Genomic DNA, 13,986 nt, shown 5'->3' with positions numbered 1-13,986 from the left:
TGCCTGTTGTGTCAATTGTTTCGCACCTCAAAAGACCTGTTTTGTTCATACCCCAACATTAAACAACTTTAGAGTAGGAGCCAAATAACCAGCTGATGTAGCGGCCAGCTGGCTCTGCATATGCACACGAAAAAATGTCCGGGCAGGATTTGAATCACCAGATGTACCCGAACAGCCCCATCTTGTAAAATCCCATACCAACAATTAAGATTCCATGAAGCTATTGTTAGTTTACCTATACTTGGTTAGGTTCCTGTATAGTGATTCTATTTGTTTTGAGAACAAGTAAAAAAGTAGGGCCTATCTGCGTCTGGATTAATCGAGAGGACATTGACATTTAAGCACCTAACAGCACCAGTCCAGTGACACCGTCAGTACCAATGTAGATGTTTACATTACAATTGCCTCTTTCCAGGAAAGTTATAGCCATATTTAGTCATCGCCAGTGCCTCAAATCAAAAGGCAGGGAAAACAATGAGAACCAATCTTTGGCAAATCTTCATTGAAAATTCTCTGGCTACTAGGCGGCAATTGACATTTCAAACAATAAAGCAAAGCTAGAAAAATTTCCCAATACTGCCATGTTTATTGATAATCTTTGATACATCCCTGGCAAAGCTAACAATGAAAAGTTAAATGCGAGATGTCAAGGCTCACTCAAGGTGTCAAAGCTGAAAGACACTTTTGAAAATCACGTAAATATTTTGATATTTTCATGGCATATGATATTTACCATCGATGGGAAGAGCAGGAAAACAGCGCAAAAACTACAGCCACAGGAAAAGAAGGAAATGATAACAATAACAATGGAGTAGGCCAAAAGAAAGTGACATTTGTTTCTTGTTTCCACCATGCCTTCCCTATAGTCCCACCACTGCTTGTGAGCTAAACTCAACTCAAATCTTCCTTTTTCCACATAAAAAGTTGGGGGTACTCTTGCGCCACCTATTACGGGAGCAGTATATAAAGCGCAGTTGCAAGAAAGAATAGGTACAAGCAAATAGATCCCTTGGCCTTCATTGCCAAAGGTTAAAACTACCACCCCATGGCCAGAGAATGCAACAACCAGCATTCCAGCACTCCTACAGATATATGCTTTTATGTTGGAGGCAATTAGGCTATCACAGATTCCATAGGATGGGCGAAGGCCAAGGCTGGGTGAAGGAAGAACAGAACAGTCGGTGCCTCATTTGAACATGCTAGAAAAAAGTTAACCTCGATAAAGGTGACATTAGAAATTTCCATTTGCCCATGCAGTTGGGCCTCTCGAACTGCCTCCAAAAGGCAAATGGTGAGCTACTAATGCAGATTCCCGATGTCAATACCTCAAAAGCCCTTAAATTGACATCAAGTGCTAGTCCACTTGGAGAGCTGTTGTGATGAACTGACATCTATGTGGGCGAAATAACAAATAAAACGTCACAATGCCAAGGTTTTCAGGAGTATTTCTACAGTTCCCAGAGGAATGAGCAAGATTCGTTGAAGGCGTGTAAATCAGATACGCCAAAACTTCATCCTGAAAAGATTTTAGGCAAAGTATTACACCAAAAGGTCATCAGGATTGCGGTATCACCCATCGGGTGTTTTGGCGACCCGTACCAGTTGGCACATTTGCACCAGCCCAGCTGGAGTACAGAGCACACCTCACCAGTAAACGCAGGATCCGTTAGTGACTTCCCAAGCTACCTTTCATCAAGTGGAGATCACAAACCAGCTCACCAATGGTGGCCATTTTTTATGTTTTTACTTCTGGTACTTGGTAGGTTCAATCAATGAACAAAGCAGGGTGCCTACATTACTAATTCTTGTACGGAGGGGGGGAAGCGATGGTGGTTTGGAATTCTCGTTTGTTCATGGATCAAGGCCACCAATCTATGAGCTGAAGGAAAGGTGAAAGGTATCGGTATGGATGGATCCATCTGGCTGAACTATCAAGTCAGTAGGACAACTGCTGTCAGCCATTTTCCTGGCATTTGGTTCCGCCGCTGAAAAATGGTAGCCCCCAAAAAATGATTTCGGATTTGAGGAAGGACTTCTATTCCACGAGGGAAAGGAAGACGAAAGAGTTACATGGCTGATCAATATGATATGATATCTTCGAAGAGAAGCAAGCTTTGGCAGTGTCCCCACCTTCCCCACTGCCCAAGATTCCACCCTGAATTGAACTAAACATTTATGTTCAAGAACTGCTATTTCTTGCTTAGGTATTGAAGACTCATAAAGGAATCTTTGAAAGCGGATGCATGAGCAGACTGTATGAATTGATTTCTTCCGGGAGAAATCCTTGAAATTTCATTTATAGGCTGATTAAGACTCAACCTTGGCCTGCACATCAATCATCAACAAAATCAAGGTAGCCTGCCTTGACTGAGGATAAAATCAATAGCGGTGTGTATCTACGCCAAGCACGCTAATCCATGGACCAGCATACACTCGGAGGCCATTACGCTAGCCTGAGATCTTACGGGTGGAGGGTTTGCTAGAATAACGGAGTAGTGAGGGCAGGGTGTGGTGGTGGAAAAAATATTGAACTTGTCTGGTCTGTTTCAAGATCTGTGCCATGTTGATTCCTGGAGCTCACAGTCACACACCAGGCAAGGGTTAGCTTGAAGAGTTCAGTCAGGGCAGGGTGGGGTGTAGGAAATATGAATTTATCCAACAATACATCCTTCCCTCCAGGTTCCTTGCTCTGATATCTCATGCATAGAAATGCTCATTAATCACTGTGCCTGGTGAAGGCAAACTTTGCATCCAATTGCCCCAAACAACGAACTGAAATGAAGCCCATGAAAAGGATCTATAACATATTCTTTGGCCGGGTGGGTTGACAAAACAGAGAAGGGCCCCCCAAACCTCCACTAACTCTCTTGAAGTGTCTTCATTTTCAAACCAACCTTCCCCCATTTCAACTGAATCGAAATGAAACCATTTCACACATTTGGATATCGATGAACCCAGCTTTACAATTTTGGTCGATCGTTGAGGCCAATGGTACGTGTACCTCTCCACACCAGTGAACCAGATACAGGAAACCTGGTGCAATTATGCTTACAGCACTGCAATCTGAACACAACTGGAATAGGATTTTCAAAGGAAAATATTGCTTTCGATACTCTGAATATCTTATTATCGCCTGTTCTTTCAAAAGTGATGAATTATCCGGTGCAAACACATTAATCTGGTGGTAAAAAAGTCAATTACAATATCAAATCAGTGTTACTTTGCTCTGGCTCATCATGATACAGCATTTTTCAAAACCTGTGAAGATTACGGAGGGCATGCAGCATGGTAAAATGCTGGGTAAAACGACTTCATGTTCAACTGCATTACTCTTGACAACAAGTGCTCGCAGACTTTAGATGTTGCTTTTAGTCAACTGCCTTTACTTGTAAATAAATAACGAGAGACCAGAGAAACTTATAACTTTTGGGTGTAGGGGAGGCCACTAGGAGCTTCCGCTCAACTCCACCCATCCCACTCCATCTTCCATCAAGGCTGCAACCATCGCCCATGCGACATATTGATCAATCAGCGATGTTGTGTACAGGGCCACCATCACACATCCAAGGTCATACTCAGTCATAACAGGGACCCTGTGATACTCTGAACATAAACATCCCATTGTTCATTAGAGCCCAGGGATGGAGAGGCAACGCATTTTAAGGTCAGTCCTGACTACAGAATAGAGAAGATGTCATCAGCAATATCAGATTATTTTTGATGGTTTGGGTCGGCTGGACACAATGAATAAGGTTCTGTTTAAGCAGGTGAATTGCACTCTTTCCTCCAAGTGCGCATTTACCAGACTCAACTCACAATTTCTTCTTTTTCAATTCTTTCTCCAACTCCAGGGATTGCATCGAGAAATGGAGTTGCATACAACAAGAGCAAACAAAGGCCCCATCAAAAGCCCTCTCTATCGAGAAAAACTATGCCATCATGTAGTAGGCGGATCACATCTTCAATAACAAATGCATAATTCCTATTGTTCTAAAGGTGTTTCTTACCAAAGAAAGGCTGCTGTAAGATTCTTTCTTGGTGCAAGAGACGCAAATTGTTTGCAAACATGATTGCTGTTTTACAAAGGGGCACATTTAAACTACTGTCTCAAACTTCTTCCAGGGGGTGACATTTTCTCCTTCAACACCCCTCCATCCAATTTCAAAGATATTTTAAAGGACCTAGAATGTGCATGCACTTTAAACCTTCATTTATACAATAACAAAGTCAATGATCTCGCCCAAGGTTACAATGAAATGGATAGTACGTGTTTGAAAAGATACTTTTGTAAAGTTCATCAACGACCAGAATGTAAACATGACAAATGCATCAGAATTAATAATGTACTTCAATAATGCATAGAAAGGGCATGGTATAAAGGACACTAACCAGTGTCAATGGATGAATAATTGCACTCCGCTTTCAAATTTTAATAATTTAGGTCAATAAATTCTATGGAGAGGTATGCGAACACAACTTGACAAACAGCACCGAAAATCACAGTGCTGTGAATAAGAATTAGAGCCATCCCAACATGTATACCGGTCAGTCTAAAAACACTATAGTGCATGCACTTCTCATCAGTAAACTTCTAATTTGGTTGAATTTGAGATGCTTTTGCAATCGTTGAATGGCCAAATTCAGGTCATCCTTACGATTTTTTCTCTACATTTACATGCAAGGGGACGAATTCTGAATAACTTTCAACAGCCAGCCTGACCAAATGTCCCTAAATTAGGCTGAATCGCAAAAAATTCTGTTCTGAAAATAGGGTAAAAAATAACTAAGTGTAATGTACGGTGTACTTGTATGTGAAAGGATGGCAAACTGTTTCAAAGAATTTGCCAAGCCAACTCTTTGGTAGCAGAAAAACAGGATGAAAAAATGTCTATATTTCCCAAAGGCTAGTCGGATACGTACATCACCTACTCAGATGAAGCTATGTTTTGCCCTGGATTAAATCTGGCTTATCGTATGGACCCAATCCCACGCAATAGCCGCCATACTTTTTTACATACCGCCTCTCTGGAACAACAACTTTTATCAGAAAGATTTTACTTAGCCAAAGAACAAAGGGAAAGCTACGGGTATGTGTACATATTTGGCGGGTAAACTTCCCTAAAACATGTTGCAGATGTAGGACTTGTACGAGAGGCGCTATTGGGCCCCCTACTGGAGTATAGAAAAACCTCATCAACAAATGCTAAAGTCCGGATGTAACTATTCGAAAAATGTTGGCATCCTTGAAAATGTCACTTCACCGACACCATCAATCTAAATCCTGATATTTTGTGAGGCTATGAACACATTACTTTATGCCACAGATCCTTTCTCAGTAACTACCGACTACAATTGATGTAGCCCACTTATTAAGCGTAACCTAGGCAACCTAGAGCGGAGTCCTTGGCCAAAGAAATTACATTTCATTAGTATAAGGAGCATATCGTCAGCTTCTACGACGACAACCGTATATCTCACTATTATTTGCGGTCTCAACAGAAGGGCAAAAAATACTAGAAATTGCAGCGCGGTACCTTATTGTTTGATGACAGAAACATTTACATTGGCCTATCAGTGTTATTTTGGTGAAAACACATATCTATTGGAAAAGTCTCATGTCCCATCGCTTAGCCAGAGGTAGAGCATCCACCTCATTTCTGTTCACAAAGACTGACAATGCAATAATGGCTTCTTTCTTGCAAATTGCCTGATAATTTTGATACCATGTACGTCTTTTCTAAAACTTTTTGTTTTGTGTTATATCATCACGAAATTGTCCACAATATCAGTATTGTTTATTATGAAAACATTTCTTTTCCCAATGAGCACCAGAGTTGGAGCGGCACCACCTGACTTATGTGTCTGTACTCCAACACCATTGACCTCGATCTGCTGATTGTATAAACTGATTGTATAAACGAGTGTACTTTAAAATATTGATTGCAAGATGTTTTCAAGGTCGCTTCAACTGTTACTGAAATGATGGAGGTCCAAGTCAAGTGTTTTAATTAACCCAACAATGGTTTCTCGCTATTGCCGAATTGGAAGGTTACAGGTACCACAAATGCAACCGGTTGATACTTCTTGAAAATCTAGGTTGTGAGTTGAAAAGGCGAGTTATGAGATCAAAAAGTGATTCGAGAGCTGACAATTATAAATCCGCATAACACACATCTTGCATTTTCAACTTGCACGATGATACATAACGTACTGCACTTTTCAACTCAAGATTCTACAACAAAACCAAATTTGGACATCAGTGATAAATGCAACTGAGTATCTTTTCCAAATTGACAGAAATCTAGGCTACAGTCCTAAACCTAGCTACCACTATAATCTTTGTCATCCGCCACTTCAGTGCTACATTCTCAATCCAAAACCAAACGCTGGCAACCAACCAGAAGGGGCACCACACTGAAGAGAAATATCCCGAACTAGGCGGTATCTCCGCACATTACTTATTCATGAGTTTGGCGAGGTGCCAATAGTGGCCGGGCGTGAGCTGACCAAAACAAAGAAAAGTGCTCGCAGCATAATGCCCGGATGTGACAACTAAATAACTAATCAATAAGGAACAATACAGGGGGAGATTGAAAGCCTGATAAAAGTCACAAGATCTTGACGAATTACATTTTGGGTCACCACTCCAAAAATTGGAAAAGATTTTCAGTACTTTTCATTCTAAATTGATACAGTGACATGTAGAAACTACTTTGCGGAAAAAAGTGAATTTATGACTGAAAACTTACCTATTTGATCCATAAAAGCTAACAAAGATATCAGCCATAGAATTATGGCTCCCTGAGAGCAACCCATCGTAAGTTAGTCCTGGTTACCACATGGGAGTAGCTCCTAGTCCTCTTGCTTTCAACGGTCCCTCCACACTTTCGACAGGAAACCTTAAATGACAACAGGAAAACAACATCGAATAAATTTTTCTACAAGGGGAGGAGAAGTTATCAAAGGCGTGACCTCGTTTTGGGGGGAAACAGAAGATTGTGAATCACTTCAGCAGCAGCAGGGTGGTCTGCTCCCTGAGAATTTCGTGAAAGGTCTTTAGTGTAATTAGTAGCAACCGCTGATTGTCCCGACTACATTGACATTATCACAACAAGTTCCATGACTTACCAAACCAAGACCTGCTGTGTCGCAAGCTAGAGTACCAGTATGAAATTCTGTGTTTACAAATAGACCAAACATGATCATGAGACCACAGACTTATCAACTTTGCATTTTTTCTACTGACAGTTGTGTGCCTCACTTGTTTTTTTCATGTCTGGTCTGGCCTGTAATGAATGTGGGTACAAACTACAACCACTTCAAACTTTTATCTGGCCTAGACGGTACAAAAGATTACTCAACTCTACTCAGTCAGTACATTTCCTAATTTTTTTATCAGATTAGAGTTTGACCAAATCAGACTGAGTTCTTGAGGCTCGAGATTTACTGGACCACCTACTGTATTACAAGACATTTGGGACGTTATACTCAGTACAAGGAATCATGAGCTGTTTCATAACATAAGTGCTTGCCCACAGCCAGAAGCATAGAAGCCTCAGTAATTTTTTCAATGATGAAAACAGTTCTCACACTTGAAAACTGAAAAACACCAACAAAATGTGGAGTCGGCATGAAGTGGTACTCAGTTTAATTGAACAGTACAACTTATGCATCGCATGGAGTTTATGATTGATTTATCATCAAATTCCACACTAGCTTGCACAGCATGAAGATCAAATTTGTTTTGAAATAACATTTAGCACCTTTTGTTCGAAATACATGCGATGACTACATAAATAAGGAGAGTGGAGGAGCGATATTTTGAGATGAGACATCTCAGTACACACCGCTCCAGATCACAACGCCCCTCAGGCCTCTACATGTACCTCAAATAAATGAATAGAAGAAAAGCTGGTCCTTCAAAGACAGCCAACCAGATTTTATGAAAACTCTGCTTAGATATTTCACGCAAGTCCAAAACTAACAATACTTGCAAAATTAAGGCCTGTCATTTTAAATTTCATCCAATATAGAGATGAGACTGGTCAGTCAATATTTGATAAAATATTTACTTTTGATAACTCTTATGTTTTATTTGTATCAAATTCACAAAACCGATGACGTCTTTTGTCTGAATGATATACAGCACAGCCACTGCATTATTGCTCTTATATTGAAAAACATTTACTGCTCAATATATCATTTGATTGCAATGCAATAACCAACTGCAAGCGCAAGGCCTGTGCTTGACTTATGCCGTGGTCACACTGGGGTTTTAACACGAATTGAATTCGAATTAAAACGTTGATACGTATTGGGGCGTCACACTCAATTCGGTTCATACCGATCTCAATCCGCTTTAACCAACACGGTTCTTAAACCGAATTGAATGCGAATCAGCTAATCCGAATCAACGAAACCGTATTGAGATTTCAAGTGTGACGCACTTGATACGAATTAAGGTTTTCGATCGCACTGCGCATGCGCCCGGCGCATGGAAAGTGACCTTTGACCGCGGGAACTAGTGCTCCCAACTAGTTAACTGATGTATTTAAATGATCTCATTAACTCAAATCGTTTTTCGTTATGCCATAGAATAGGGAAAAATCAATGTTGCCGCCGGTTCGTTGGTCAAAGGTACGCTGGTCAGCAACATCGTCGCGGCGGGGTTTTCCCCGGTTTTGGCCTCGTTTTCGAGGGCGAGGCCGGGATTCTCCGCTAATAGCGACGGTGGTGTTGACTCTCGAGGACACTCCTCTTTGACCCGAACTTTGGCAATAGGCATGGCCGGGAGATGGAAATTGTCAAGCACCTTACGCGATTTTAACTTGTTAATAATGACTGTGTGATACTGTGATATTATATACTTATATGTTTTGTACTCGTAAATTTTATTCTCCCATATGGGAGGTTAATAAATAATAATAATGATAATAATAGATGGCGCGTCGTTAGTATGCATTGAGTGTGGCGCGTTTTAAACCAATTTGAATGCGTATTCGGGCCAGTGTGACGCGACCGTTCTGAAACTGGATTAATCAATTCGTATTCCGGAGAGCGCTCTACGGAATTCGGTTTCAATTCGCATCCAGTGTGAACACACCATTACTTGGTAACATTTGGGAAAAATATACAATGCCCAAAAATGCATAGGTACCTGTAAAAAATGTGCAATAAGGGATTCAGGGTTAGCAAATCCTCCATTTTAAAGTTATCAATTGCTAATTAGTAATAAATTAGCAGGAACATATAACAATTATTCAGTTGTAGCTCTGACTTTGACTGGACTACTATCTGTCAAACGTTAGGCCTATCATCTTGAAGCCAGAACTTTTTTGGGCTTGTTGGGGAAGTGTATGGCGAAACTTTGGACAATTCAAAAAGCATCATTATCAAAGAAAAGGCATGATGTCTTTCTGTGTAGTTGCAGGCCATTAATTTTATTTATTTGCAACTGTACTGTATCTGGTACCCTGTAGGCCCTATGTGCTCACATCCACATAATGGATCTGTAAAGATTCAAATTGGTTCAATTCATTCAAGATTGGCAATAGGCCTATGCACTTCTTACCAATAGCAGTACTATACTGGTAGGCCTGTAACACTTTCAGGCACGTGAAAAAAGGATATCAATAGCGTAGCAATCGACTGATGAACACAGGTTTACTGACAACGCACAAAAATAACAGCTGTAGTAATAATAATATAATTCTTGTGCATTGTTAATGTTAGTGAGGCTGTGCCATTGGGCTATTGATCCCTTATTTTCAAGTGCCACAAACTCCTAACAAATAAACACTTAATAAATATAGGCCTACTGCAGCCAGTGCAAATCAATCAATTTCAGTGCCACAACACTTCACGATTCCTGCTAAAAAAAATAACCATAAATTTTCATTTCATTTGACAGCAACATCAGAAAACCCCTCTTATATCACCTGACCTCCTTTTTCAGGTCACTGCAGTGTGCCATTATATCCAGATACATTATATAAAAATAGAAAATTGGGCATCGTAACAGTGGCAGAAACCACCCAATAGATCGATACAGCAACCTTGAATATATTATTTTATTTTTCTAAGGTATAGCTGCGGGGGATTGTAACATGTATGAGAACTTAGGGGGCTTGGAAACGAAAAAAAATAGGGGTCGCGAAATCTTAGCTGGGTCAAGGCGAGGAACAAAGATGGCTGCCCGTTCTTTCAAATCGGTACTTTGCCAAAAATAGGAAGCTATATTTATGGGCTATGCAGCTGCTGGTTTGGTCCGAGAAGGTTAAAAATAAGGACTAGGGGGTTAGACCTGATAGGGGCAGGGGTTGACAAGGACGTCTGGGCACCCATGCGGGCAGCTGCAGTGATTGAAGGCAGCGAACTGTCAAAACCGAAAACGGCATCGCATAGATAAACAACACTCACCGTGAAAATGTGTGACCAATGCAAAAGTCACCGAAAGTATTCGCGAATATCAGCACTATGGATGAACAAGCAGGGATGAAATTTGGTCCTAATATCCGCAAGATATTGAAATTTTATACAGTCCCAATATGCATATGCATAGGATACTAGAAATGGTCATACAAACGTTGTTTATAGCACACACGTGTGGAAACTACACGTATTTTTGATTCATGTTGTTATCCTGGGTGCATTCTAAATAAGGTCAACTACGTCACAGATCGCAGCGCCGTCTGAGAACAAATTTGTGAAATAAATCATATCGCCGGCTCCTATCCGAGTTTGCAGTAAGACCTCTGGCAGTTTGTCAATAATGGCAAGAATTCGAGTTTACAGCCATTAAGGATGGACACACGATCAAGGTAAGACACTAGATGACAATCCACAATAAGCAACGTGTGAAGGCATCAAATCACCAGCTTATTGGTTGTCACAACCTACCCATAGTGTCTTGGTAAAGCCATTCCTAACCAATTCCTTTATTCAAGTGTTGTGCCGTTTCGATTACTATCCTACAAAGGGGACACTTTTCCAACCAATACCGGTTCACATCAAAGAGACAAAGTCACAATCACCTGGAACAATAATATGTGAAGTTCAAGCTTTAGTGAACTCACACAACTGTTGAATGGCGGGAGCCCCCCAGGCCCCCATCTCCGACATATTTTAGCCAGTGCTTTGGGGCGACCCTTAGGAAAAATGTGTCTCAGTTCACCATGGTACAACCAAATCAGTTGTCTTGTATCGCCCATGTAGAACGCAAGTGTAATGTTGTCTTGTACAGCTAAAGGACCCTTTGAAGTTGTGACAATGTCTTCCCACCAGCTGGCAGATGTTGGTTGTCCCATTGTCCATCCTTGTGAGATGATTACCACGGTACAACCAAATCAGCAGCTGTCTTGTATCGCCATGTAGAACGCAAGTGTAATGTTGTCTTGTACAGCTAAATGACCCTTTGAAGTTGTGACAATGTCTTCCCAACCTGACCAGATAACCAGCTGGAAGAGGTTGGTTGTGACGTAGGCTGTCCTGTCGTCTCCAAAGTCTATTAGTGGTAACCTTGGTATAATTTTTAAGTTGTGTCAAGGTCTACCCAACCTGACCAGATAACCAGCAGGCAGAGGGTAGTTGTTTCAGAGTTTTTAGGTTGTGTCAAGGCCTTCACAATCTCATTAGATAAGCAGCAGGCAGAGGCCGATTGTTTCGACATCCCACAGACAGAGAGATAGTGGAATTTCACCAATCGCAATTGCCGTTGCCTGTACCATGACAGAAGACGGACGAAATAGTGCGATGGCCTTCATGATTCCTTCATGATTTTGCTTGGGTTGGGGAGTTCCTGGGCTGATAAGGGCAGACATACATTGGGTCAGGTCAAGTATTGGGGTTGAGAAAGTGCTAGGTGTTGGTGCAGGGGGCCTACCCTAAGGATAAAATAATGTGTCTCAATTTCACCATGGCAAACTGACAGCACTTCACCATAGTGAATTTGGACGGTGAAATATTTTATCATGGTGAGCATGGTAAATTCTACATTCACCATGGTGAGCATGGTAAACTTTGAATTCATCATGGTGAACGCTGCATTCACCATGGTGAGCATGGTCAACTCCGATTTTACCATGGTGAATCTGAGATTTTTTTCGTAAGGGCGGAGACTGACCCACGGATTACCAGCTCAAAGTCAGCAAGTAGGATCTGATATATTGAACCAGTCAACACTCAATATAAGAACATGGTTGTTGAATTCTCCTTCTCATCCTAGAATCGTGCAATGTAGATCTGACACAACAGCGCGACCCTTCTGCAGAGAAGACAGTTATAATGTATGTCTTCAATCTTCAGATTGAGTCTTGTGTGTTTGAAAGATTCTTGTGCTTATTGGCAACTCTGTCGTCCCGACATTATTTTCTTATAGCCTGACTATCATTGTGACCTGGCCTATCTGAGGTTGAGACACCCCTGTGACTTCCTCATCTCTCTCATCATGTTGTCAACACGGTGGAGCAGCCAGGACTGATTCGGCCTGGCTGTGACTTCCTCATCTCTCTCACCATGTTGACAACTTGGCAGAGCAGCCAAGACTGATTTGGCCTGGCTGTGACTGTCTCATCTCTCTCACAATAATTATTGCCAACACGGTGGAGCAGCCAGAACTGATTCGGCCTGGCTGTGACTGTCTCATCTCTCTCGCCATATCAACAACTAGACAGTGCGGCGAAGATTGATGTGGCCTGGCTGTGACTGTCTCATCACTCGCATCATGTTGTCAGTACGGTGGAGCAGCCAGGATTGATTCGGCCTGGCTGTGACTTCCTCACCTCTCTCATCATGTTGTCAGCACGGTGGAGCAGCCAGGATTGATTCGGCCTGGCTGTGACTTCCTCATCTCTCTCATCATGTTGTCAACACGGTGGAGCAGCCAGGACTGATTCGGCCTGGCTGTGACTGCCTCATCTCTCTCACCATGTTGACAACTTGGCAGAGCAGCCAAGACTGATTTGGCCTGGCTGTGACTGTCTCATCTCTCTCACAATAATTATTGTCAACACGGTGGAGCAGCCAGAACTGATTCGGCCTGGCTCTGACTGTCTCATCTCTCTCGCCTTATTAACAACTAGGCAGTGCGGCGAAGATTGATGCGGCCTGGCTGTGACTGTCTCATCACTCGCATCATCTTGTCAACACGGTGGAGCAGCCAGGACTGATTCGGCCTGGTTGTGACTTCCTCATCTCTCTCATCATGTTGTCAACACGGTGGAGCAGCCAGGACTGATTCGGCCTGGCTGTGACTTCCTCATCTCTCTCACCATGTTGACAACTTGGCAGAGCAGCCAAGACTTTTTTTGCCTGGCTGTGACTGTCTCATCTCTCTCATCATGTTGTCAGCACGATGGAGGAGCCAGGACTGTCAAACAGTTGTGTGAGCTCACTAGAGCTTGCACTTACATAATAGTGTAAAACTAAAATTTATATAATATATATATATGTATATAAAACCGTCATCGGATGCGCATCCGATATGCCACGAGATCCTTTACCGTCAATTCCCTTACCGTCTTCGGATGCGCATCCGATATGCCACGAGATCCTTCACCGTCAATTCCCTTACCGTCTTCGGATCCGATACGCCACGAGATCCTTAACGTCAATTCCCTTACCGTCTTCGGATGCGCATCCGATATGCCACGAGATCCTTTACCGTCAATTTCTTTACCGTCATCGGATGCGCATCCGATATGCCACGAGTTTTTTTGTTACCTCACCGTCAATTCCTATACCGTCATGGATGCCACGAGCTTTGTTCGCGTTGTAAAGGTTTCGGGGATACGACTAATGCATGCGAGCACCGTCGGCGGAACCCCAAACCGCCCTCTCGATCTATCCGTAAGGACAAATCACTCTCGTGACCGTCACAGTTACGGACTCCGGACCTCCAGACTTTAGAGACCGAGCTTTTCTTTACAATTACTGTATACTCGGCGCCTCACTTATATGTGTTGTTTTTTTCACATACATTGTTCTCGT

The 13,986-nt window shown here is 42.1% G+C and overlaps 1 protein-coding gene across 1 annotated transcript in view; it reads right to left on the bottom strand.

Moving 5' to 3' along the window:
• LOC135500935 (transforming growth factor beta receptor type 3-like) overlaps positions 1-10,628 on the bottom strand; it is a 50,897-nt gene extending 40,269 nt beyond the window's left edge. The window contains exons 1-2 of the mRNA XM_064792635.1: positions 10,420-10,628; positions 6,750-6,899 (exon numbers count right to left, since the gene is read on the bottom strand). Coding sequence (XP_064648705.1) covers positions 6,750-6,816 — 67 coding nt within the window. The 5' untranslated portion in view covers positions 6,817-6,899; positions 10,420-10,628. The remainder of the gene's footprint in view (positions 1-6,749; positions 6,900-10,419) is intronic.
• Positions 10,629-13,986: the final 3,358 nt, after the last annotated feature.

Source organism: Lineus longissimus, chromosome 17, assembly GCF_910592395.1.
Source record: "Lineus longissimus chromosome 17, tnLinLong1.2, whole genome shotgun sequence".
Taxonomy (NCBI): domain Eukaryota; kingdom Metazoa; phylum Nemertea; class Pilidiophora; order Heteronemertea; family Lineidae; genus Lineus; species Lineus longissimus.
This window is presented reverse-complemented; position numbering and strand designations above follow the sequence as displayed.